Source organism: Trifolium pratense, linkage group LG6 (assembly GCF_020283565.1).
Source record: "Trifolium pratense cultivar HEN17-A07 linkage group LG6, ARS_RC_1.1, whole genome shotgun sequence".
In the NCBI taxonomy this organism is placed as follows: Eukaryota; Viridiplantae; Streptophyta; class Magnoliopsida; order Fabales; family Fabaceae; genus Trifolium; species Trifolium pratense.
The window spans coordinates 30,640,296-30,664,960 of NC_060064.1; the positions used below are offsets into that span (position 1 = coordinate 30,640,296).

Sequence of the window (24,665 nt, forward strand, 5' to 3'; positions counted from 1 at the left end):
GAAATAAAAATTGTTCTAACACACATTAGAGAATGAGATAAATAGATGCCGCCGAAGTAAGAAAAAGGTTTGGAGACAAACACTTCATTCCTTTGGCAAATCCAAAGGTGTTAGGGCGGCCCACCGACGACGTTGCTTATGTCCCTTTTCTTGTCCTTTTTTACGACCTTTCATTTTCTCTTTTCATTTATTTATTTATTATCATATTATTCTTTGATTTATTCAAGAAATTGTCAACACGATGGCCATTTATTTACTATTGTGCTCTACTAACTTTTTATATGCATGTGTGCAATCATATTATCCTATGGTGTCTTCTTAAATATATTTACAAATATTTATTTAATATAATTTGATTAGATATATTTATAAAAATATTTTACATCATCAATATATAAAAATTAATTAATTTTTTCTTAACTTCATTGTGCGCAAAGAAAAAAAACACTATAACGTAAAATTTTTACTACTTTCTTCGTCTTAAAATATAAACAAAAATGAATCAAAAAAATTTAATATATTTAGTTCAATATTTATATTAAATACATTCATTGTTATTGACTAATTTTTGTTTATATTTTAAAACACATGGATTATTTTATATGGACTTTCCTAACATGGTATGATGTAATCATGAACTCATAAGCTAACCAACTACTATAGTAGATAGTATTATATGACATCTTATACATCATTTTCTTTTTTATTACATGTCGCTTTTGAAGAATTTTTTTATCCTACTTACTAGTTATTAACCTTAATTATTTATCGTAGAGAGGAAAATATGCAAAATGAGATACTAAATAGTTAATAATGTTATTTATCAAAATTAACATAATTAATTTTTTTTATAAAAAAGAATAAAGAGAATATTAAGTTAATTTTATGGGTTTATTTTTGAAACTTTTTAAAAGGTCTATCTGAAACATGTACCCAAAAAAAAAAGGTCTATCTGAAACATTCTTATTCGGAATGTGTCCATTTTCTCGTCACTCTGCAGTATGCATTCATCAAGGTCTGGAAAAACCCCAAAACAAAATGAGTTGCATATGTTAGCACATCGTCAGTAAAATACAAATGCACATATATACTAATCGTTAGTTGGTTCGATGGTGATTGGCACTGACTTGGTAGGGAGGACGGTTCGATCCCCGCAACTATGATTGGGATGGAGCTAGAACCACTTGATATCAGAACTGACCTCCGAACCAGATTCAACTAGTGGTGAAAAGAAAAAAAAATACAAATGCACATCTCCGATTATGAGTTGAATCTTTTACCAACCGGATAAATCTCCACTGGTCACATTTCACATTCTCTTACATTTTACTATTATATAATAAATAAATGATTCTTCAAAAAAAAAAATGATGTTTGGACATTAAAAAGTTAATGTCAAAATTTCAAAGGTTTGATTTAGTAGTAAAAAAATACGTCTTAAATTTGATTGAGAGGTGTTGGGTTTGAACCCGCTAATATTTTTAGAGTGAGATAAATGTGAATACCTTTGTAAGTTAAGGTTTTTCGTGTCTTGGATTGAGACATCATTTCTCATATGTTAAAGATAAAAAAAATAAAAAGATAGTGATAAATACTTAATACTTTATTTTCTTTTTTTGTCTTAGATGAAGTGATAATACACTGAAATTAAACTAACATATAATTGTGAGATCCTAGTTCGAATCCGAGTCACGATATCCGACCTAACAATTTCGATATTTTGTCAATTGAGCTAGGATTTATGGGACTAATACTTTGATGTTTTAAGTAACATACTTGTGCTTTCATTTAGCTCCAATGTGTTGAATTAGTTCATGGAAAATAAATTAAAATCATATTTTTGGAGATTAAAATCAATATAATTCATTGTATAAAAAAATCAATATGATTCACATATTACGGTAAGAATATAAACCAAGGATTATAGAGACTAAAATCAATCTCTATGAAATTTAGTTTAGCTGGTAAAGACATCATATATTTAGCCGGGGTTTGAACTCCAGAACACTTCATTTATTCATCTTAAAGGTAAAATTCTACAATGAACAGACTATCTTACTAAAAAAGAGACTAAAATCAAAATAATTAAGCCGAAAAATAATTTTTCCTTAAAACTGATATTATTTTTAAATTAAAACAAACATAAAAGTATTACCAAGACTTAGAAGTATGCATTTTAATATTTTAAATGTGAAATGGTTTTTAAATATTTTCTAATGAGAAGATATTTTCATATTATATAGTTGTATAACGTTGTTATTAAGGTACATGTTCCACCTACAAAGCAACCTATTTGCCTGTATAAAGCTCATCATAATATTTCCTTTTTTTATAATTTAAGATAGTTTAACCAACAAATGCATATTGATGATGCCCATAATTACCAAGGGTGAGTTTAAAAAAGAACCTTGTAGATGGGCCGGCCCAAAGAAAGTGGGGTCCATCCAAAATTTGTCTCCATTGCAAACTAATCATTCCAAATAATTCTAATTGTAAAGAGTTAAACCATGTAATCATAGATGACAAAAATTAAGCCTCTGAAAATACAGCACACTCTTAACACTACTTGAAATAAAGATTATCCAAAGACAAACTCTTGGAATTAAGTGTTGTCTTTCCCTCTTATTATTTTCTCATAAAAATTTGTACTCTTTTACATTTTTTTCACAATAAAAGGAGAGAAAACATAGACATTGCTCTTTCCATAAACCAACCAAACTTCATTAAGCTAAGTGCCTAAGGGAAAAATTCCCTAGCTTAGAATTTTAGATTGAGTAAAACCAAAAGCACTTATTTGTTTGGATTAACCAAAAGTACTTTTATTTAGATAATAAAAGTGTGAGTCTCTCCGTGACCAAAATTTATTGGCACTCGTTTATTATTCTCAAATCTCTGATACCTTATTTTTGTTTTATTGAGAGGGAACAACAACAAAAAATGATCAATTCACTTTGTGGAAGCTCAAATTCCCACAAAGAAAAATGTCTTCAGCCCACATCTTCAAATCATACAAATATACACTCAAAGAAAAATACCACAAATTCTAGTGATGATTTAGATCAAATTAATATTCTAACCCCACAAAGCTTAAACCTTCCATCACTCAAATTTGACTTAGATGGTGACGTGGAAGTCCAATCACCAGATAGTTCAATGTGGGAATCATTTTTCAATGACCATTTAGATATTAATAATGACTTTATGATATCTTCACCTATTAGAAATATTAACCCTAACTCACCACAAGCTTCTACTTACAATAATTGTAGTAACTATAACAATAATAATAATAATAATTATGCTCAAGGAATGCAAATTCAAACTTTTTCACCACCTCGTTTTGGAGCATTAAATAGTAGTAATAATATTAATAATCAACAAAAAGGGAAAGGACTTAGTCCACTACATAGAGTTTTTAATTCACCAAATAATCAATATATGCAACATGTTGAAAATCTTTCTTTGCCAGCTATTGAAGAGTTCTTAGAAGATTATCAAGGTGATGTTGATTTTTCAACACCAAAAATCTCTTCTTCTGATCAATGTTTTGATATGGAAACTCCAATTTCAACAATTTTGGATAGTTTATCAATGCAAAATTCATCATCATCAAGGTATTGTGGTTCTATTAGTGAAGAATCTTCTATTTTGCATGGTGGTAATTCTTCTCAAGATAGTGATATTTATCATCAAATGGGATCTATGGCTAGTGCATCACTTTCACAAGCTTTACAACAAGAAAGGTATCAAGAGAAACACCAAAAATTGCAAGCACAACAACAAAGTCTAACAGTTCCTATTCCAATTGGAATTGAACAGGTAATAAATTTTTTCTTTGTCCTTTTTTTTTTTATGTAAAATATTTCCATGATCCTAATCCTAATACACCTAAATGCTTAATTTAAATTCTAAGTTACATGATCCTTTAAACTAAATTAATTAGCATAAATAATGGTCTCTCTTTCATAATATTATCAGCGCAGTTTATTGTCTGTTTATCATTCATTCATGTGTAATTATTTTGAATATATATAAAACAAAATCTCATTATTTAAAAAAATATTAATTCAATTTGTTTGTGTCTATGACATACCTATCTATCATAATTTATAGTCTTTGTACAACATAAGATTAAAAAAAATACCAAATAATTAATTATCATACAACTTTATTTTCATTTTTTAAAACTTACTTTTTATTTTTTAAGTAACTTTTAATGTCAAAATAAGTCAGGTTAAACGAATCCTAAATCGACTTAAAATTGGTTTTTAATTTTGTTCAATTTTATTTGAGATGATTATTTTGCACACTATAGTTTATCATGATAAATTAAACTTGTGTTAGAAATTACTTAATTAAAAACTATATATAATAATAATATATGTAGGAACAAGACAGTGGACTTCAACTAGTGCACTTGCTTCTAGCTTGTGCTGAAGCAGTAGCAAAAGAAGAATACATGCTAGCAAAAAGGTACCTACATCAGCTCAATAGAGTAGTAACACCACTAGGTGACTCCATGCAACGTGTAGCTTCATGTTTTACAGAATCTCTAAGTGCAAGACTCGCCGCAACCCTAACAACAAAGACATCATCAAACAAAAAGTCAACAACACCATCATCATCCTCCTCCTCCTCATCATCATGTTTCTCTAGCTTCCCATCAAACCCTATGGAAGTTCTCAAGATCTACCAAATCGTTTACCAAGCTTGTCCTTACATCAAATTTGCACACTTTACGGCTAACCAAGCGATTTTTGAGGCATTTGAGGCCGAAGAACGTGTCCATGTTATTGACCTAGATATTCTCCAGGGTTACCAATGGCCTGCTTTTATGCAGGCATTGGCTGCACGGTCCGGTGGTGCTCCGTTTCTTCGGATCACCGGTGTAGGACCGTGCATTGAATCGGTTAGGGAAACTGGACGATGTTTAAATGAGTTAGCTCATTCTCTTCGCATCCCCTTCGAGTTCCACCCAGTTGGAGAACAGCTTGAGGATCTAAAACCGCACATGTTTAACCGTCGTGTAGGCGAGGCATTAGCAGTTAACACTGTTAACCGCCTTCACCGTGTTCCCGGAAATCATCTCGGGAACCTATTGTCCATGATAAGGGACCAGGCACCGAACATAGTGACACTTGTCGAGCAAGAAGCGAGCCATAATGGACCATACTTTTTGGGCCGATTTCTCGAGGCCTTGCATTACTACTCAGCGATTTTCGACTCCTTGGATGCAACTTTTCCAGTGGAGTCGGCACCTAGGGCAAAGGTGGAGCAGTATATATTTGCACCGGAGATTCGGAACATTGTGGCGTGCGAAGGGGAGGAGAGGATAGAGAGGCATGAAAGGTTGGAGAAATGGAGGAAGATAATGGAAGGGAAAGGGTTCAAAGGAGTGCCTTTAAGTCCTAATGCGGTGACTCAATCAAGGATATTGTTGGGTTTGTATTCATGTGATGGTTATAGGTTAACTGAGGATAAGGGTTGCTTGTTGCTTGGGTGGCAAGACAGAGCCATCATTGCAGCTTCTGCATGGCGATGCTGAAAATTAGTCTCATATCTTTTAGTTTATTTGTATTATGTATTTGATAATTATATATCTTGTTGCTTTTATTTTTATATGTTTTTTAATTTATTATTTCAATGACATTAATTATACTATTATTGATCGATGGTAAGAAGTGTGAGCAGAAAATGAGTAAAGGAAATGCTTCATTTGTTTAATATCTGAAATATTGTAGAGAATGAAATCAAGGATATAGAAAAAGTTCTACATATTTATTTGTCAATGGATTTTTTTGGTTCAATTAGAAAAATACATACATAGTTCATCAATTTTTTTTGAATGGCAAATAATATTTTCATTATTGGATAAATCCTGGTGGATATATGTCGTCAATCATTTACTTCATCTTGAACATATTTCTGGTACATCTTTATTTTTTTTAACGTTCTCTTGTGTTTTTTTTTTTTTTTTGTTTTTTATATTTACATATACAATATATTTGCCATTAGAAAAAAGAATGTGGGTTTAAATTGTAAATTTTTAAAATTTTAGCTTGAGTGATGCTTGAGAATAAGAATCAAAGTGGTTCTTATGAAGTATGTATTAAAATGAACTATGTATGAAAGTTTGCAAAAATTGTATTCTCAACTAAATAATTAAAGACCTAAAGATAAACAAAGACTTTAGAATTTTTTATTAGGTCATGCTAAACAGTGTCTCCGGGACGGTAGTTAAGCATACCAAAAGTAGAAATAAAAGAAAAAGTTAATGTTGATAAGATAATTTTTTACACTTTCAATGTATTGAATGCATAATTTTCAAGATAGAATTTCCTTATTTATATGTTTAACTAGTGCTCCGGGGACACTGTTTAGCATTTTCCTTTTTATTATGATATGAATTATAAATATGAATTTTTTAAACGTCAAAAGCTAAAGATAAAAATTACAAAAAATATTGTGACCTAGAAATCAAATTTTGAGGTCGGTTTTTTTAGAAGAACTTTATTTGATATTCTAAACATACTTGCGAAAATGTCGTTCTAAAATACAAGTTAACTCAACGGTATGAACCAAAACAGACTGCATCATAATTTTTTAGGGACTAAAAGTATAGTCTTAATTGCACATATTTGGTCCCTTATGTTTAGTTTAAGTTTCAAATTGGTCTCTTATTTCTAAAAAAATTAAGTTGATCTCTTATGTTATTGACGTTAATATACTAACTTTATGTTATTTTGAGTTAATTCGTATAAAACTTTCCTGTGACACTTTCATAAGTTGTATGCAAATTTGTTAGCCGTGTGGACGATTTTAATAGAAATTTGATTAAAAGGACTGACTTGAAATATTTTAAACGTAAGAGACTAAATTGAAAGCTAAAATAAATTTAAGGGTCCGAATGTTCAATTAAACAAAAAATGTCATAAAAATTAGGTAAAGACTAAACATAGAAGATCGTTGTTTTATGGGACCAAAAATATATTTAACTCTTGATTTTATTGTTTTTTGGGTTAAATATATTTTTGATCTCTATAAATATCTTAAAATTCTTTTTTAGTCACTGTAATTAATTGCAGCAAGTTTTGGTCTTCAAATATTTTCTGTCACAATTTTTTGTCTCTACTTTTCAGTAAACAATTGTATATCATTCGAAATTTTGTATATTTTTCTGCGATTATGTTTCGTACATTATCGAAATCTCACTTCCAAAATTTTACATTTTTTTAACAAGAGATTAATAAAATACGAATTTTTAAGTTTTGTGCTCTAAAATTTCATAAATAATTCATCTTATATTAAAAAATTCTAAACTTTTATCGGAGTGATTCATATAATATTATAAACATGAATAAAAAAATGATTAAAAAATTTGAAAGTATACAATAGTTGTTAAAAAATGATTATTGGTTTGGATTATTTCTCCTAAAACTAAATGAAATTAATCTAGAAGGAAAATTCGGTAGCGGTGTATGCTTTTGTGATAGCATGAATTTCTTTGTCCAAGAATGTACTACGATTTTTTCCTTTATAGTTACGGCTGCTGAATGTGAAGCTATTGTGAAGCATGCTCTCGTGCTCTCTTTGTCTAATGATTTTAAGAGAATTATCTTAGAAAGTGTCTGTCAACATGTTCTGAATGATTTGCATAATAACAAGTTGTATGCAAATGAGCTTCGTACTTTGCTCTCAACTTGTAGTTCCCTTCTCATTTATAATGCTAATTACAACATAGCTTATGTTCGGAAGGAACAGCAGCTCATGACACAAGATTTATAAGGCTTCAATTTTTTTTAGAAAAATGTTAATTAATATCTCTAGGGTACTGTTTAAGTATCTTAGTAAGTTTTTGTGAAATTTTTATGGAAATGTGTGAAGTCAACTAATTGAAAATTGAAATATTTCACTTTTTGAATAAACTATTATATATATTTAAATGAAATATTTAAAGAGTGTTTCGGGGTAGGGATGAGAATGGGTGCCCACGGATGCGGGTTTGATACTACCCAAACGCACGCCTGAAATCACCACCCAAATCCCGAACACCTCACTTATATCCAACATAAGTGTGAAATTTCTATATAAATGACTTATAAATCCAAATAAAAAATTTATAAATCCATATTTTTTTTTTAACCTCTTAATATATATATATATATATATATATATATATATATATATATATATATATATATATATATATATATATAAGACTTATAAATCCAAATAAAAAAATTATATTACTTAAAAAAATATAGGGCATTAAAGTAGACTAATGCTACGGTGGACCACATTCACAAGTGATCTACCGAATATGAATTTTACGAAATTCACTGTTGGATTGAAAGTTTATGTCGTATAGATCATCCATAAATTTTTTAATTTTTTTTTAAAATTATTTGATATGTTATTGAGACCCATCAAGATTTATGTTATTTAATAAATAGTTAATCTTGACGTGTCTCAATAACATATCAAATGATTTTCAATTTTTCTAAATTTTCCTATGGATGATCTATATGATATAAACTTTCAATCCAACAGTGAATTTTGTAAAATTCGTATTCGTTATAATGTTTTTCATGACTGGTCCACCATGGACCACTTGATGAAGTGATCGATATTAGAATTTACCCATTAAGTATAATTTAAGCGGGGCACCTAAAATTTCGTGAACGGACATGATTAAAGATTTTGTCCCGAAGTAGACTAGAATTAGTCCAGTTGCAAATTAAAGAGTGGAGTGCTTTCTTTGTGGAATTTCTTACTGGACACAATCAACTCTTTTGGTCTCATTAGCTTTACTTCTATTAATTTTCGTGTCCATCATAAATTATGCTTACTATACATATACTGACAAAAAAACAGTTGTTGATAAAAATTAAAAATAAAACAACATATTGTATAACACGTACATCACAAATAATAATAAAGCTGTATAATATTTTTTTTAATTTCCCAAATTACCCATTAAAATGACTAAAAATCATTAGAGATATTAAAAAAAATATATTAAAATAATTTTTTTTTTACTCCACTATGTTATGGTTATAATATATTCTGGATGCATTTGATTTAATGAAAAATAATGGACTGAACAATATTACTTCACATGTAACATATTTGATTTAAAAATTTGTTGTGAAAATGAACAAAATGGATGGTAAGAGACTAAATAAGAGCTTAAACTATTACATCTCCAAACTAAAACACAAATACAATTTAACTAAAATATTAAAATATACTTTTTATTTTATTCAAAAAATACTTCTGTCTCCTTTTTTTCTCCCCCTCCATCTCTCTCGATCTCTCTCGTTTTTCCTCTCCTCTCTATTTACTCTTCTTTCTCATTATTTCCTCCCTGTCATTTCTCTCTCTCACTTAAAATTTTGTCTTTTACTATTTTGTCTGTTAGTTACATTTTGGCAAATCAAATAGACCCTCAAAAATATTTAATAATCCAATATATTAATTGATGACATCAGTTACAATATTAATTGATGTTCGGTTTCTTAAATTAAAAGGAAAATTAAGAGGAGAAAGATGCATTGGTAATCATCAAATTAAATGTGTGTTTAGTAGAAAAATACAACACTTTTTTTTTTTTGGTAGAAGAAAAATACAACACTTTATCCTCTTTAAATATTATAAGAGAGTGTATGGGTGATAGTGAAGTTAGTGTGTCTTAGTGAGTAGAACTTCTCTTTCTCTCTTTTCTACTTCATTTGTTTTAGAATAGATTTTATTGTACATGCATATTTATATATATATATATATGTCTAACTCCATTTTCCTCTTCTCTTTATTTTAATGCAGGGAAAATGGATCAAGGCATATACATCACTTCATCTTTCTCAAATATTGGTCCAACTAGTGATGCGGCACGAGATGTTAACATTGGTTCTAATTCGATAGCTGAACAAGCAGAAATTTGGGCTGCATCAAGGACCAAATCTGGTCTTAATTGTGACCTAAACATGGATCCTAAGAAAGCAAGAAGGTATGTAATTTGGTTTAATATATTTTCATGTTGTTAGTAGTTTTAAATTGCAATCGTAGTTAAAGTTCCACCATAATGAATGATATTGCATGTAATTGTAATTCCAAACAATATTGATGTAATATTCTCAATTATTTGCATTCACAAACAATTTTGAAATTTATTGGTTGCGGTCACATCAAAATCACTGTAATTGTAAAGAATCGTTATTACTTATTACTTATTATTGTCAAATGTTGTTGACTCAATCTCAAATCTAACTATAGAAAAAATTCTCAATTATTGATAAAGTTGTATATAATTGTTTCAAATGTTGTTGATGCAAAATTCTCACATAGTAAAAAAAAATTATCGTTGTCAAATGTTGAAGCATAGACAAAAAAAATTAAATGGTGAGTCCTTTCAAAATCTTGTATGTCACACTTACGCGCGCGCACACATGATATACATAACATGTAGATAGATAATTGTTTTTTACAGTACAATTTCTTAAAGTCTTTTGATTTATAATTAATCTATGTACAAAATGTCATTAATTTGATTTATAATCTTATATTCTTTGTAGAATCATGCTTAAATCTCTTGAGGCTAGGAGATACAGACTGAGGAAAAAAATGTATTTGACAAATTTGGAATCTAAAGTCAAAGAAACTCAGGTTTTCAATGTTTGTGTTTGTGTGACTTCTATTTTCGATAATTTATATTCGAGATTATTTACATTCATATATGTATATATAGGTTCAAATAGCTTATGATCTTCAACCAAAAATTGAATTGGAACTGGATCAAAAAAGCTCTTTGATGTTGGAACAAGAGATGTTGATTCATCGAATCAACATTCTTGAGAAAGAGATGCTTCTCAAATCTGGTAAGGTCATTCTTGCTCTATTTCACTATTCATTGTGTTGCATATGATTTTTGTGATTGTGAAATATTCACATTTTTTAGAAACCAAAAAAATGTTAGTATTGTGTATTGCTATTGGTAATTATTAATAAAGGTTAAATAAGTTTTTATTCCCAAAAAATTATCAAGTTTTAATTTTTAGTCCCTATAAAAAAGTTGCATGTTTTGGTCCCTATAAATTTATTATGCACACAGTTTTAGTCATTGTTTTTAAACCAATGTGTATATTTGAATGATTATTTTGCAAACATGTTTAGAACCTTATAAAAAGTTCTTTTAAAAAAACTCAAAATTTGGATTTCTAAGTTGAGATTTTTCATTACTTTTATCTTTACTTTTCGAAATTTAAAAAATTATATTTAATTCTTCTGATTTTAAAAAAATATAAAGTTTTATAAAGAAACTCTTTATAATTCTAAATATTAATGTAAAAAAAATATTCAAAAATTTAACAGTTTAAGGATAATTAAATAATTTTTATAATTTTAAAAATAGTAGGAACTAAAACTGGATGCATAAAAAAATTATAAGGATGAAAACATGCCACTTTTTTTATAGGAACCAAAAACATATTTAACTTTTATTGGTAATTTAGTTTGTTTTCGTTGCCACACCATTTAATATTTAATGAATTAAAAATAATAATTTATCATATTTATTTATGTGTCATTGCATCGTTGAATTCTTGTGTAAAAAAAAACGCTAAATTGTATATATAAATTAGCCTCATATTTGTATATATGACATTGTGTACGCATATTATATAACATTGGAGTAGTAGACCCATATATTTTATTAATTTGCATCTCTATTATCAGCTTTAACCAAGGATTTATTGGACCAACTAAATATGTTGAATGAACTTTATACCAAGCAACAAGAGCAACAAACACAAATGTGGAATGATTCTAATGTGCATCCAATCTCCTACAATCCATTGTCTCATGATTATTCAAATTATCATGATCAAGGTGAGAACATGTTACCATTGTTGTGAAAAAATTATTTTATAGGAAATTTTTGGTATCATTGAGCCTCTTAAGAAACAATTAAGTTGCTATTGATAAAAGCGACAATTAAGCACATCTTTTATCAATAGCAGCTTATAACATTGTACTAGGACAATTTTTATGTACTTGTATATCTCTTAACTTGGTTTATTTTTATAGTTATGGAACCAAATGAAAGTCAAATGTGGACAACTAATGTGTCGGACGAGCATGAAATCAATGTGAATGATTTGCCCAACAACATAGGATTGATGGAGATGTTTCAGACTCCTAACTTTAATAATTAGTGTCCTTAAAAGTGCATGTCTGAGGATTTTGGTGAAGGATTATTGTACCAAATTGTATTTTATTTATATTTTCATTTATGGATTGGACAATGCATGCTTCTTAAACTTTTCAACTTATTTATGGAATTTCATGGCTTTGATGCATGAATGCTTGATTGTGAAATTTGAAAATTACATTATGTATTTGTATGGTGGCCTTATTATTGTTCTAGTTTGATCTAAGATTCAAATATTTTGTTATTTGATTTCATAATATTGGGAAAGGAAAATATTTTTGTTAATTTAAATAACACTAATAATCTTTTTACAACCGTCTTCGATAAAAATGTTTTAACTTTTGCAAGGCAAATCTCATTTAAAATTTTAGCTTTATTACTTAAATTTGTAAAATTTTACTTAAATTTCTTCTCTTCTCAATTAATAATTTTAATTAGGATGCATTGGAGTGGCATTAGATCAGAGATTTTGAATTAAAAATAGTAAGGGGAGTGTTTTAGAAGTACACTTATCTTTAGGAGACTTATATATTCAACCAAATTCCTTCACATACTGCACTTAATTAACTAAATAGAAAAGAACCACACACACTCATCCACCCTTACTCACACCACACCCACTCAAACACACACCTCACACTCACCACATGTGCACACATACGAGAATGAATTCTCTCCATTATTTGAGGAAAATAGTAGAATCTTAACCGTTGATTTATGAGGAGAGAGAAAAGAAAAAGAGAAAAGAGGTGAATTAAAATGTAAAGATTGAAAAAATTGAGAAAATTGAAGAAAATAAAATTGAGATAATCTATTCTCCACACATACCACTAAGACACCGTAATCATAGTCAAATTAGAAAAAATAAGAAGAGGAAGAAAAGAATGATATATTAACTATAATGAATTTTCTTTTTATTGAATTAAACTTGATTATGTTTTAGATTTGTTCGGCATGTTATGCTGTTGCATTTCTAGTTGATCAAATTATTAACCACATGTGATTTTTAGGAGAAGGTGTCTCAGTAGTTCAAAGTCCGGTTGCGAGGTGAGTAAAATTTGACCAAAAATTGTTTTCACCAGAAATTGAACTCGAGTTCTCCCAAACAATTCATCATAAGGAAATTCATTAACCACTTGAGCTCAATGACATAATAATATACTTTTATTTATGATATGTGCGAGTCATCCTTGCGCAGGGTCATCTTAATATTTCCGGTACCATTTCAATTTTATCGTATATCCAAAATCCGCGAAGGGACTCCGTCTATATAGGACGGCACCAGTAAACATGGTAAATGGGTCACTGTTTATATGAGTTAATCAATCTCAAATCTAAACAAAGAAAATGTGGTAAACTTGCTTGTCATACTCATAGTGACGGAAAATGTCACAGTCCTTACGATACTACTTGTCAGTTAGTAGCTTTGAATTTATTTTTATTTTCAAGGATTTAGACAAATTTCGTTAAACAACAGAATTAGGGTTAATTAATTAATCTCGTGCTATAAAGGTAAGAGCCAAGGTAGAAACTCATTTTAGTGCAGTGCTTTGGAGTAGCAGTGGAGCATTAGTGGACGTTGAATTTTATTTTCTATATATTTTGAATATGGGACTGGATTTCTTTTTATTACAAGGATAATCAAAAAAGAAAAAGAAGCTAAACAAAGAATTATTTTCTAAGGAAGAAAGTTCTAGCCATGTCACTCTTAAGAAGATCAAAAACATCTTCTGATGAAGAAAGTGTGAACTAAGAGATGAGCATCCGATGAAGCTCCAAATTTATCTAAAAAATATGTACATTGGTTTCTCTCTCTCTCTCTAAGAGTGTGACAATGAATAACATTATTTTGAGAAAACAACTTATTTATGTCTTAAATCAACACGCATAAACATGATACTTGACGTTGAGCCCTTTGAGGCTTTGACAAGGTTGATGCAGTGTATAGAACCAGAGTAGCAAACAATCTCTTTGGCCAAAATGAAGTCGTGATGAAATATATATAACTCAGTAAGCATAATGTCATATGACCCTTGAATGAAGTCAGAAAAAACCTAATAAAATTGAGGTTGGTGTACCGTTGTTAGGTCTGCTGTATATTTTCCCCTCATAGAACAAAAACCCCCCACATCACCAACCCACTTGCAATACTCAATCAATGTGTAAAATAGGTAAGTTATCACCTTCTCATTCTCTAATTATGACCTTTTAAAAGTAAAAATAAAAATTACATGCATAGTTTCTTTACAAAAATACCCATGTTTAATTTACCATTGAAAAACATAAATTAATTTTTCTCATATAATATCAATAATTGTGAGGGTACATATGTAAAATTAACACCAACAGCTTGAAAAGTATTTTTGTTGTCACCAATGCACAAGAAACTGGTATATAATATGATCATTCCAATGGGAAATATTGTTGAAAATCCTTAGAAATAGTAACCGAACCTTTCTTTCTATAAAATATATTTGATGTTGTGATATAGACCGCATGTACTAACATACATTAAACACCAATTTTATAAAACATGAGAAAATCATCACTGACAAGCACTGCTGAGCAAGAATGCTCTCCATCAACATTCAACTGGGGGGGATGGGACTATCCTACAGATAATTGTCTTCCCAGCTACACATTTCCATAACATCAGATCAGCAGCTTAACTTCCATGACAATGGCTTTTCACAAAATTGAACACCCACAAAAATGTTTTCTGGGTGTGTCATCTAGTTTTTTCTCTGTTCATGTCAACAAGAAAAAATTTAACATTCAATCACAATCCATGAAGCACCAACACAGAAACAGACACCAGACAAAATACTGTCACGTAAACATCAATAGTAACATAAGGAAATTGAAGTGATTGTGTATAAGTCGGTGTCGGACACTGACACACACACCTTCAATATAAAATGTTGCTGTGAGTGTAACAAAAATAAATGGCTATCAAGAAGCCTTTTGAGAACGCATTTAAAATATGGCTGCAGGCAAAGGGGTACCTAAGAAAGGTGATATATACATTTCTACACTCATAGAATTACTAGTGCTCCATTGTTGTAATAAAGTGTGCCAAGGAAGGAGTGCTTATAATATCTAAAGCATAAATATCCAATTTAGTCTCTAAATTTATAAGATTGTATGAAGCTAATCCCCCCACACTATTAGTATTCTAAAATGATATTGAAATTGCAAAAGTTTAATCATATCCGCCTCTCTGTTGGTATTTGCAGAGACTATAATGACATTAAGTTGGTAATGTCGGTGATGCATGTGAAACAAAGTTGATAATGTCAAAAGCTGCATTTGATAACAGATCCAAACTGAGGGATAAACTTGATAAATATTTTGCAATTCAATGGGTCATTTTGGAAAATTATGAAAATAATGAGACTAGGTTGATACACTCTTAAGAGTTTCAGGGACCAAATAGGACATTTATACAATAAAAAAACCTTGGGGTACCCTAATCCCAATAAGCAACTAAGATAATGAGATATAGTCGGGCAAAGGAAACCAAGCAGAGAATACCAAAATCACAATATACAATGTCCCATTATTTTCGAGAACATCAGTGAGTCATGTGAGTGTAGTATTTTGTTTTGGGGTGTTACTGGTGGGAGTGACACAAGAACTGAATGGCACTCATAAATTAGAATCTAAATATTCAAAACCAAGAATATGGCCCTAAAAGTAAAAAGTGTCACTAAATAACAGAACAAAATTAATTAACTAGGCCTCATTTAATAAGTTGTTATTCGTAATTGAACTATTTGATGATGTTCGATTAACAGAATAGCGCCTTTTAGAATATCTACAAAATGTCTCATAATAGCTCATTCTATAATATCTTAGAGATATTATTAACTTCTTAAGAGTTTTTTTTTCCATATTTCAAGATCTGTTTTTTATTAAGGATTGCGCTTTGCATCAAATCCCACACAATCACAGTAATACCAATATAATTGGATTATTTTGAGGTTTTATTACTCTCTTCCTCCTCCCTACTTAAATCTCTATTATGTCAACAGCATCGAAGAAGTATAAATACATTTCCTAGGAAATAATCATAATATATTTATGAGTAAAACTTTACCTGTTTTTGATTTTGCCAAAGATGGCTGAACGACAACATGCATGGTGATAACACCCTTAAGCTCGCCAAAAGGTACTTTACACTGGCCAACCGTCTTGTTGTTCTCCAAAATTTTGCCAGCATTTATGAGTTTTATGTCAATAGCTGCCTTCGGTATAATTTTCTTGTCTATGAACAAAAGACACATTTTTATAAATGGTTAGAAAAAGAAAACGTTCATAAATAAGGGGCAATAATATAGCACTAAAGCAACATGAATTAAGGTTGGATATTAAATGAACAGTGGAGCATAATATAATGGAATGAAATGAAATAGAATGGAACAAAATGAAATGAAATAAAATAAAATGGAATAAAATGAAATGAGAGGGAATACACTCATCATTCCATTGTTTGAGAAAAATACTCATTCCATCCCGTCCACCCAAATTGAAAAAAAAATAGTGGAAATTGGATGGAATGGGATAGAATTATTCCATCTTATCATATTTTATACAATCCAAACAAAACCACATTTAATGATGATTCAATTTCATTACTTTCCATTAATCCAAACATGGCCTAAGGGAAAAATCAAGGGAGCTATGCCCCATGTTCATAATTAAACAAGTACATCATAATTATCTATAATACAAAGCACCAGATAACCTTGTCGATGGCAACACTCAAAGGTACTATTCTATCAAATATAATTGATTACTAAAGGGTAAAACATTTAGAAGAGCATACAAAGGGTTACTACTTCATATTTTGTACATTTGTATGTCTGAAAGAGAGTTTAGCAACATAAATTGTTTTGCAGTTAATAGTTATTACCAAAACTAGAATATCACGATAAAGCTATCCTAAAACATATATCACGATAAATAATCATGTAATACTTCAATCACACGTAACGTAATTCATTTTTAAAAACATTTTATATGTCCTTAATTTAAAAAAGAAAAGTACCCCCTCCTCTCCAAAACCCTCCATCCAAACATACCCTAAGAGTACCCTTTTCCAACAAAAAGTAAAACAGTAGAAAAAAATATAAGATTTCATGTTAACTGTCCTACTCCTAACTGGTGCAGCTGGTGCTCCTACAGGTCTTCTAACCGCCTAAACCACATAAGATGAGATGAGACTGCTATAATGGGACTATCCATGATAGAATCTCTAATTATTGTATTATTAGTCTTACTTTATCTTGTCTAATGTAACCATTCATCCATATATTAATACAATCATCAATGACGGATGACGCTTATAAAAAAAAAAATCAATGACGGATGACGGTTTATAGCAGCAAGCAAAATATCTGCCACATAGATATGGTATTGCGGCATGTGGTGGAAACATGGTGGATATAATAGTCTGACACATAATCCACCATGTCATGGAGGCAATTTGCAATACAATTATAGCTTTACATTTAAATATATATATATATATTAACAATGATATCATTTTAATTAAAGATGTAAAAAGAGCCAAAATAGTCAATTGCATCCATAACAACCACAGGAAAGTGATGACAACAAAATAAATAAACAAAGAAATAAAAGCCTCCCAGTGACCATTAGCCAACCAAACCTAACAACTTATTTATAGCAAAATGTAGCATAGACACAATTTCCATTTATTAACCAACAGAAATCTAGACAATATCTTGACATCGAAGCTTTTATAGTAAAAACAGTCAAAGTGTAAAAAAATGATCACTTAATTTCAACCTAAATTTTAACCAAATCAATTTACAAATCAAGTTTATTCAAACACTCAACCAAACAATTACTAATAAGAATATATGTACGTATGATCATCAATTGCTTTTGTATTTATTTTGCATATCACCCAACTCAAATTCACATACCTAAAGATGTGGATTGCCAAAAATCACCATAAAACATTTTCTAGAGAAAGCCAATCAAATAGTTTCCATTACTAATCCAACACATATTAACATTCATCGGTGTTTCCCGAAACGAAAAATTCAAACACCAAAAATGGCATAGCTTTCTTTTTCATCAATAGAAAGACAACAAACAAAAACATAACCAGAACAAAAAAATTAATGAGACTCACTAATTTTCTTAACTAGAAAAAGCAAAGAATCTTATGCTATCACCTAATTCAACCAACCAATTGAAGCCAAAAGCATTTTTATTCAAAGCAGATTTATCCAACTTCAAACAAAGGACACATATAGAACAGCAAAACAAAAAACAAATTAACACCCCACTTGCCCCATTTGGGTATATAAACATATTAAAAACTATATCGTAAAAAAAGAATCCATTAACACCTCCACAAAAGAGCATCAAACACAAAATCAAATAAAATAAATAAGAAAGCCCTAATTTGGCTATATAGCATCAACACTTCAATTTAAAGGCATATCTAGTGTTGGACACAGCACTGATGCAGGTAATTACATTTAGGCCCTGTTTGAATAAACAACTTATTTGCAGCTTATAGCACAAGCGCTTATCATGCTAAGCTTTTATGCATAAGCTTAAATAAGCTATTTTATAGCATCAGACGAAATTAAATTAAATTGTTTTTGTACATGCTATAAGCTGTTTTCGTACGCTATCTTGGAGAACTTATACAAAAAAAAATATAAAAAAAAGCTGAAAAAAGCTCCTGAAAAATGTCATAAGCTGATTGTAAGTTCTGCCAAACAGTCTCACAAAACTTACGTCAGTAGATAAGCTCATCCAAATTGGCACAATCACTTCTATTTTCTCAAATTATTACAGTGTCTACGTGTCAGTGTCGTGCTCGTGTGTCAGGACTACATAGCCATTTCCACAACAACAAAAGCTAATAAAAACAATTGCAATGGAACCTTACACCAAAAGAGCTACTAGTATATCATTGACTTCACTCAAGCTCAAGAACTCAAACCCCTAATACGTTTTAAAACTATAATCCCAATATTGAAAAAAAAAAACACAGAATTGAAAAAGTGATTAATTAATAATAAACCTTTTGGCCATTCAGAGAAAATCCTTTCCTTGAGCATAGAAACAGTTGAAGTTGGTGAGTATCGAAACGGTCCAATATCCGATCCATCGTATAAACGGAACTTCAGCTCTACCAATTCTTCTTCAGGCATCTCGAATCACACCAAAAAAAAAATAAACAGAAAATTAAAATAATTGATTCTACAAACGCTCTTATTCACTTCTACTGAAAGTAATTAGAACGAATCAGTAGCGTTTTGAGGTCATTTTCGTTGATGGATGATCAATTGAAACTGAAAGTGTTGGTTTTGTTTTCGTTGTAAATGAAAATGGTGATTCAGAGAGAGAGAGTTGAAATTGAAATGAAAGAAAGAAGAGAAAAAAATTGTGAGAGAGAAATAAAAGGAGTTGAGTTGAGAGAATCTAAGAAGAAGATAAATAAAAATGAAAATTTGCTATCATCATCACTTTTTAGTTTTTAGACAAACCCTATCTATCTTCCGATTTTGACGCTCTCCCTTTTTCTTTTTTTTTTCTTTTTTTTTACTTTCTCCGCGTAGTAATTTATCAAAAAATGAATAATTATAATTATATACTTCTTTCCTCCCACTTTCTAACCACTATACTACTTATAAGTAGTACTTAATAAATAAAAAATTGATCAAAAATGATTTTATTTAAAATTTGAGTTTGAACTTTATCCAACTATTCATCTTTAGTTCAATTCATTAATCTATAAATCAATTACTCTGTTTATGATATTTTTTATACTAAAAAATTTAATGTAAGAGGATGATATCTCACTCCAAAGCACGAAAGACCTTAATAATCAAAGAGTATTTACAAACATATTTACCCAACTGTTTTCTTTTTTTTACAAACATAATTACCTTCACTATTTTAATTTTCAAAAATATTTGCCAATGTTTCTAATTGATTAGTATTTACCCAACTATTTGTATCTCCCTCTATGAATACTATCATAATTTGAACCATAAATATCCTGAATCTAATCGATTAGTTATTTTTTAAGCTTATACAAAACAACTTATAAATAAATAAGTTTTTATGTATTTATGTTGACATGGAGACAGTAGGAAAATAGTCATTAGTATGTTTTTGTAATAGTTTTTCAAGATGTTTAATGGCTATAATTTTATCTTTTAAAGTGAATAAGTGAGAGTACTAAAATATGCACCCCAACTTATACATATAACATGCAATGTTCCTATTAACTTAGTTATGCTCACGGATACTATAGTACTAAGTATTTATTAATATCAGTCTTCAAATATTGTGTGTATATTATTAATAAATAATATCAGTACAAAATGCTCTTTTGAAAACATAAAGTATTTTTAAGGTTATACTACTATATACACCACCTTTAACTTGTAACTCTGATTACTACTCCAAATGAATGGACAGAGCCAAACAAATTTCCCCATATATGTTATTGGACTGCACCCAATTTCTTCGCATTACACATATTGCTGTTTGCACACCTCTCTGGCTTTTACTAACACAGCCCATAAATGCTCTATCTATGAGTCACTGTTAACGATCGATCGAACTCTAATTTATTAAAAAGTGTCTCATCACTCATGTCTCGTAACTCGTAAGTATAGTTCAGTTGGTAGCTATCAAAGATATTACTTATAGGAGTCAGAGTTCGAATATAAATTTTAAACTTCTATATATTTAAAATGTGTATGTAAGTCTAGCCACTAAACTACTTCATAAAATAAAAATAAAAGTCTCTTCACCATGGACATTCACCACTTGACAATAACGAATACGAATTTTATAAAATCCACCGTTAGATTGAAAGTTTATATTATATAGATCATCCATACAAATTTTTTAAAAAATTAAAAATCATTTGATATGTTATTGAGACTTAGCAAGATTAACAGTTTATGAATTTTTATTGAATACTGTTAATAAAATGAGTCCCACGAATCAAGAATGCTTCAAACATTTTGAAAAAAAAATCTTATAAAGAGGGAGAACTAGTCCTCGTGACTTATCCATCATGTACAAAATCAGACATTATGATAGAACACCAATAAAAAAAATTACGAAAATCAATGAATGAATATTAACTATAAAATGGTCTAAATTCATTCATTGATTTTCGTAATTTTATTTCCTCACACTTTATTTCCATATAACCAAACGGACGTTTAGAATCGGTACCTACTAAGACACCTCAGAGTTTAGCTAGTAAATTTTGTAATGGTCCAATCCATTTATCTTATATCAAATCCAAAAAGAAATCTCGTATCAAAAATGTCAATACAACCCAACAACGGGTCCTTCATCAAGCACATATGAGATATCAACCTCAAGTCCAAGGATGACACAATGTGATACATACCCCAAACGTCATCAAAATCTAAAAACACCAACATGCTTCATTGTTTTTACTGTTTAGAGACATACCTAAATCAGATGAGTAATAGAACGCCTAATCGTTCACAATATCAATGGATCGTTCAAATAAAATGAGTGCTCTCACATATCTCAAGTTCAATTATTCATAAAAAATACAAACCAACCTGAACTAAACTCAAGCAGGGATGAATCTAGAAATTTATAAAACGGTAATCATATATGAATTTGGCTTTCTTTTTTAAGTTTTACTATTAAGGGCACACTGGTATTTCTTTTTCAAGTTGCTTTCATGGAAAAACTCTAATCATGTCACTTCTTTTTATTATTTTATTTTTCCTGTTAGATGAACTAACTACAGGAAAGACCAACATTAGTTCTCACGATAATAGATTCTCTCAATTATTTGAGAAAAATAGTAGCATCTTAGTCATTGATGTGTGAGGAGAGAGAAAAGAAAAAGAGAAAAATGTGAATTAAAAGATAAAGATTAAAAAAATTAAAAAAAATAAAATTAAGAGAATCCTTTTTAACTCACAACTCCTTTTATTTCAAAAAAGTACTCTTCCTTTCTTAACCTTTAGTCTCGTAAAGTTTGAGCAACGTTTTTCAAAATTAATAGGTTTGGACAATTGGACTTGATTCTTTTGTTAAAATTGTGGTAGTTTTTTTTGGCAGAAAAATTGTGGTAGTTTTTATTAAGGTTTTAAAGGAAAAAATATTCGTTTCAGTGAGCTTAAATGGATTTTCTACCGACTAAACTATTTAAAAAAAAAATTCATAACTATATCGTGATTTGTCCTTTCGGGGACATCCGATTAAACTATATCTTGATTTGACTAAACATAATATTTTGACAACCAAAAGAATAAAGTGGTCAAAGTAAGGGCATTGACGTCACTTCATGTCTAGCTTGAACACGCTAAAGGGAACAACAAACAGGAAAGAACTGGTATAGAACAATGAAAGCGACAATTTTGGCCGTTTCAATTACCGTCCATATTTTCATTTGTCATTAACTCAAAATATATAATATTATAGTCATAAAAATGTACTAATTAAAAAAATATTACACTAATAGCATTAATAAAACATACTGAAGAGTCCAAATCCAAACAGTATATCAAAGCATATAAAAAGAACATAAAATTCCAAGACAAAAATAAACAGTAAAATTAGCTCATTTTTTTTCTTCTTCCAATATGCCTTTTGTCTTTACATAGGAAGGAAACCTTAAAAAAAAAAAAACAAGTAAACCATGACAATCCCAAATAACCACCCAAGAAAAAGAAAACTAAAAACTAAAAAAAAAAAAAAAAAAAAAAAAACACTTGGAAGAGTATCACAAAAAACCCACTTGATCCTCTTCTTCAACCTTTTTGCCTTTGGTAATATAGTAGTACTAACACTAATGTAATATAATGATGAAGAGTTTTTAATAAAATTAAATCCTCTTCATTTTTTTTACTCATTAATTAACTATCCAAATAAGTTCATCCTCTGTCGTCGACTTTATAATTAGTTACACTAGTCGGTTGTAACTAACTAGTATAACTAACTTTCACATTTAATAAATATGCATCTGACCACAAGTCGTTAGAATAAAAAAGATTTTTTTTAATCTAACGACTTGTAATCAGGTGCATCAAAAACCCGACTTGAGAGGATGATTTGTAAATAGTTAAAAAAGTTTTTTTAAAATAATTTCAAAGCCAAAGAGCACCAGCTTGTTTGAGAAGAGGAACAAGAGAACCATTAATATGACAAGCCATGACTCTATCCATAGTACCAATAAGTTTCCCACCAATGAAAACAACAGGAACAACATTTGAAGTACCAAGTAGTCTCATAAGTGCTCTTTCAAGTTCTTTTCCTCTTGGATCTTCATCAAGTTCATGAACAGCTGGATTAACTCCCATTCCACAAAACAATCTCTTAATAGCATGACACATACAACATGTACTTATGCTGAAAATTACCACAGCATTTTCTGATGCTAGTCTTTCTATTCTCTCTAATGGATCATCCATTAGCATTCTTGTTTGTGTCATGTAGGTTCCCCATGATGCTGTTTGGTAATGCATTTTTTGGAATTTGATGAGTTATAAAGATATCTGGTAATGTTGATGAGAAGAAGTGAAGAATGTGTGTGAGAAATGGTTGAGGTGGGGGGTGCTATTTATATAGGGAGGTATGTTTAGGATGTAAGAGAATATGACTCATCTTAGGTTATGTGAGTGGAACATTGGCTTGTGTTGTTGTTTTTATTTCTTGTAGTATTTTTTTAATTAATATTCTTTAATTCTTAAAATCATGGGGTGTGCTATCTTATGCTTTTTCTATTCCATGATATAATATTGTAGTAATAGTAAAAAATAAATATATTAGAGTACATAAAGTTGGTCACACTCTCATCACTAGTCTTCGGTCGTCACCTTGCAATGTAAGAGAGAGAGAGACAAAGGGGAGAGTATCATATTCATGTGATTCTAACTTCTTTTTCAAATTATTTATCTATAGTTTACAAAAAATTTAAAGTTACCTTACCTATTTTTTTTATTAATTATGGACTCCTTACACTAATAACAAAAACAAAGTGGATAAGTGAAATTTATGAAATGTATTGTATGTGAGTTTGAATTTAGCTCTAAAATGTATTGGATTTAATAGATTGGATAGATTATTTTCTGCAATTATAATTTGTGGATATTAACTTAAAAATCCAGGTGTTTTTTTTATGGATATTTTTTTTTTGACAGTTTTATGGATATTTATTTAGAAATACATAGTAAGGAGAAGTTTCTATTTATCAACTTTAGGTAGTATGTAATAATTGACGAGGTTTGTTTTGTTAAGCTTGATACATGCAATTCTTCTTGGGTAACATGATTGTGTTAGGAAAAAAGGGTTTTGTCAATAATTGCATATGAGGGTTAACTTTCATTTATTTATTTTGACCAATGAGGGTTAACTATTTGATTAATATTTAAGCTACAATTTGAACCAAAAAATTAAT

General features: G+C 29.6%; 3 protein-coding genes and 1 pseudogene across 3 annotated transcripts; 1 reads left to right on the forward strand and 3 right to left on the reverse strand.

Moving 5' to 3' along the window:
• Positions 1-2,937: 2,937 nt before the first annotated feature.
• On the forward strand, positions 2,938-5,545 carry LOC123891443 (GRAS family protein RAM1). Its single transcript, XM_045941317.1, has 2 exons — positions 2,938-3,819; positions 4,388-5,545. The coding sequence occupies exons 1-2, from the start codon at positions 2,938-2,940 to the stop codon at positions 5,543-5,545; spliced, it is 2,040 nt and encodes a 679-aa protein (XP_045797273.1).
• A 7,812-nt stretch (positions 5,546-13,357) lies between these two features.
• Positions 13,358-13,466, reverse strand: LOC123893310 (annotated as a pseudogene).
• A 1,005-nt stretch (positions 13,467-14,471) lies between these two features.
• LOC123891444 (membrane-anchored ubiquitin-fold protein 4) lies at positions 14,472-19,713 on the reverse strand. Its single transcript, XM_045941318.1, has 3 exons — positions 19,278-19,713; positions 16,305-16,472; positions 14,472-14,949 (listed from the first exon to the last, which is right to left on the reverse strand). Exons 1-3 carry the CDS (start codon positions 19,405-19,407, stop codon positions 14,894-14,896), a joined length of 354 nt encoding a protein of 117 aa, XP_045797274.1. The 5' UTR covers positions 19,408-19,713; the 3' UTR covers positions 14,472-14,893.
• Positions 19,714-23,351: 3,638 nt separating this feature from the next.
• LOC123891445 (glutaredoxin-C5-like) lies at positions 23,352-23,877 on the reverse strand. Its single transcript, XM_045941319.1, has one exon. The coding sequence runs from the start codon at positions 23,731-23,733 to the stop codon at positions 23,356-23,358; it is 378 nt and encodes a 125-aa protein (XP_045797275.1). The 5' UTR covers positions 23,734-23,877; the 3' UTR covers positions 23,352-23,355.
• Between the last annotated feature and the right edge of the window lie 788 nt (positions 23,878-24,665).

Excerpts from the sequence above, each read along its gene's own strand:
- LOC123891443 (XM_045941317.1), top strand. The coding sequence starts at position 2,938 with ATGATCAATTCACTTTGTGGAAGCTCAAATTCCCACAAAGAAAAATGT. Across the intron at positions 3,820-4,387 it reads TTCCAATTGGAATTGAACAG|GAACAAGACAGTGGACTTCA; the intron begins GTAATAAATTTT and ends TAATATATGTAG.
- LOC123891444 (XM_045941318.1), bottom strand. The coding sequence starts at position 19,407 with ATGCCTGAAGAAGAATTGGTAGAGCTGAAGTTCCGTTTATACGATGGA. Across the intron at positions 16,473-19,277 it reads TTTCTCTGAATGGCCAAAAG|ACAAGAAAATTATACCGAAG; the intron begins GTTTATTATTAA and ends TTTTGTTCATAG. Across the intron at positions 14,950-16,304 it reads TTTGGCAAAATCAAAAACAG|AGAAAAAACTAGATGACACA; the intron begins GTAAAGTTTTAC and ends TGACATGAACAG.
- LOC123891445 (XM_045941319.1), bottom strand. The coding sequence starts at position 23,733 with ATGCATTACCAAACAGCATCATGGGGAACCTACATGACACAAACAAGA.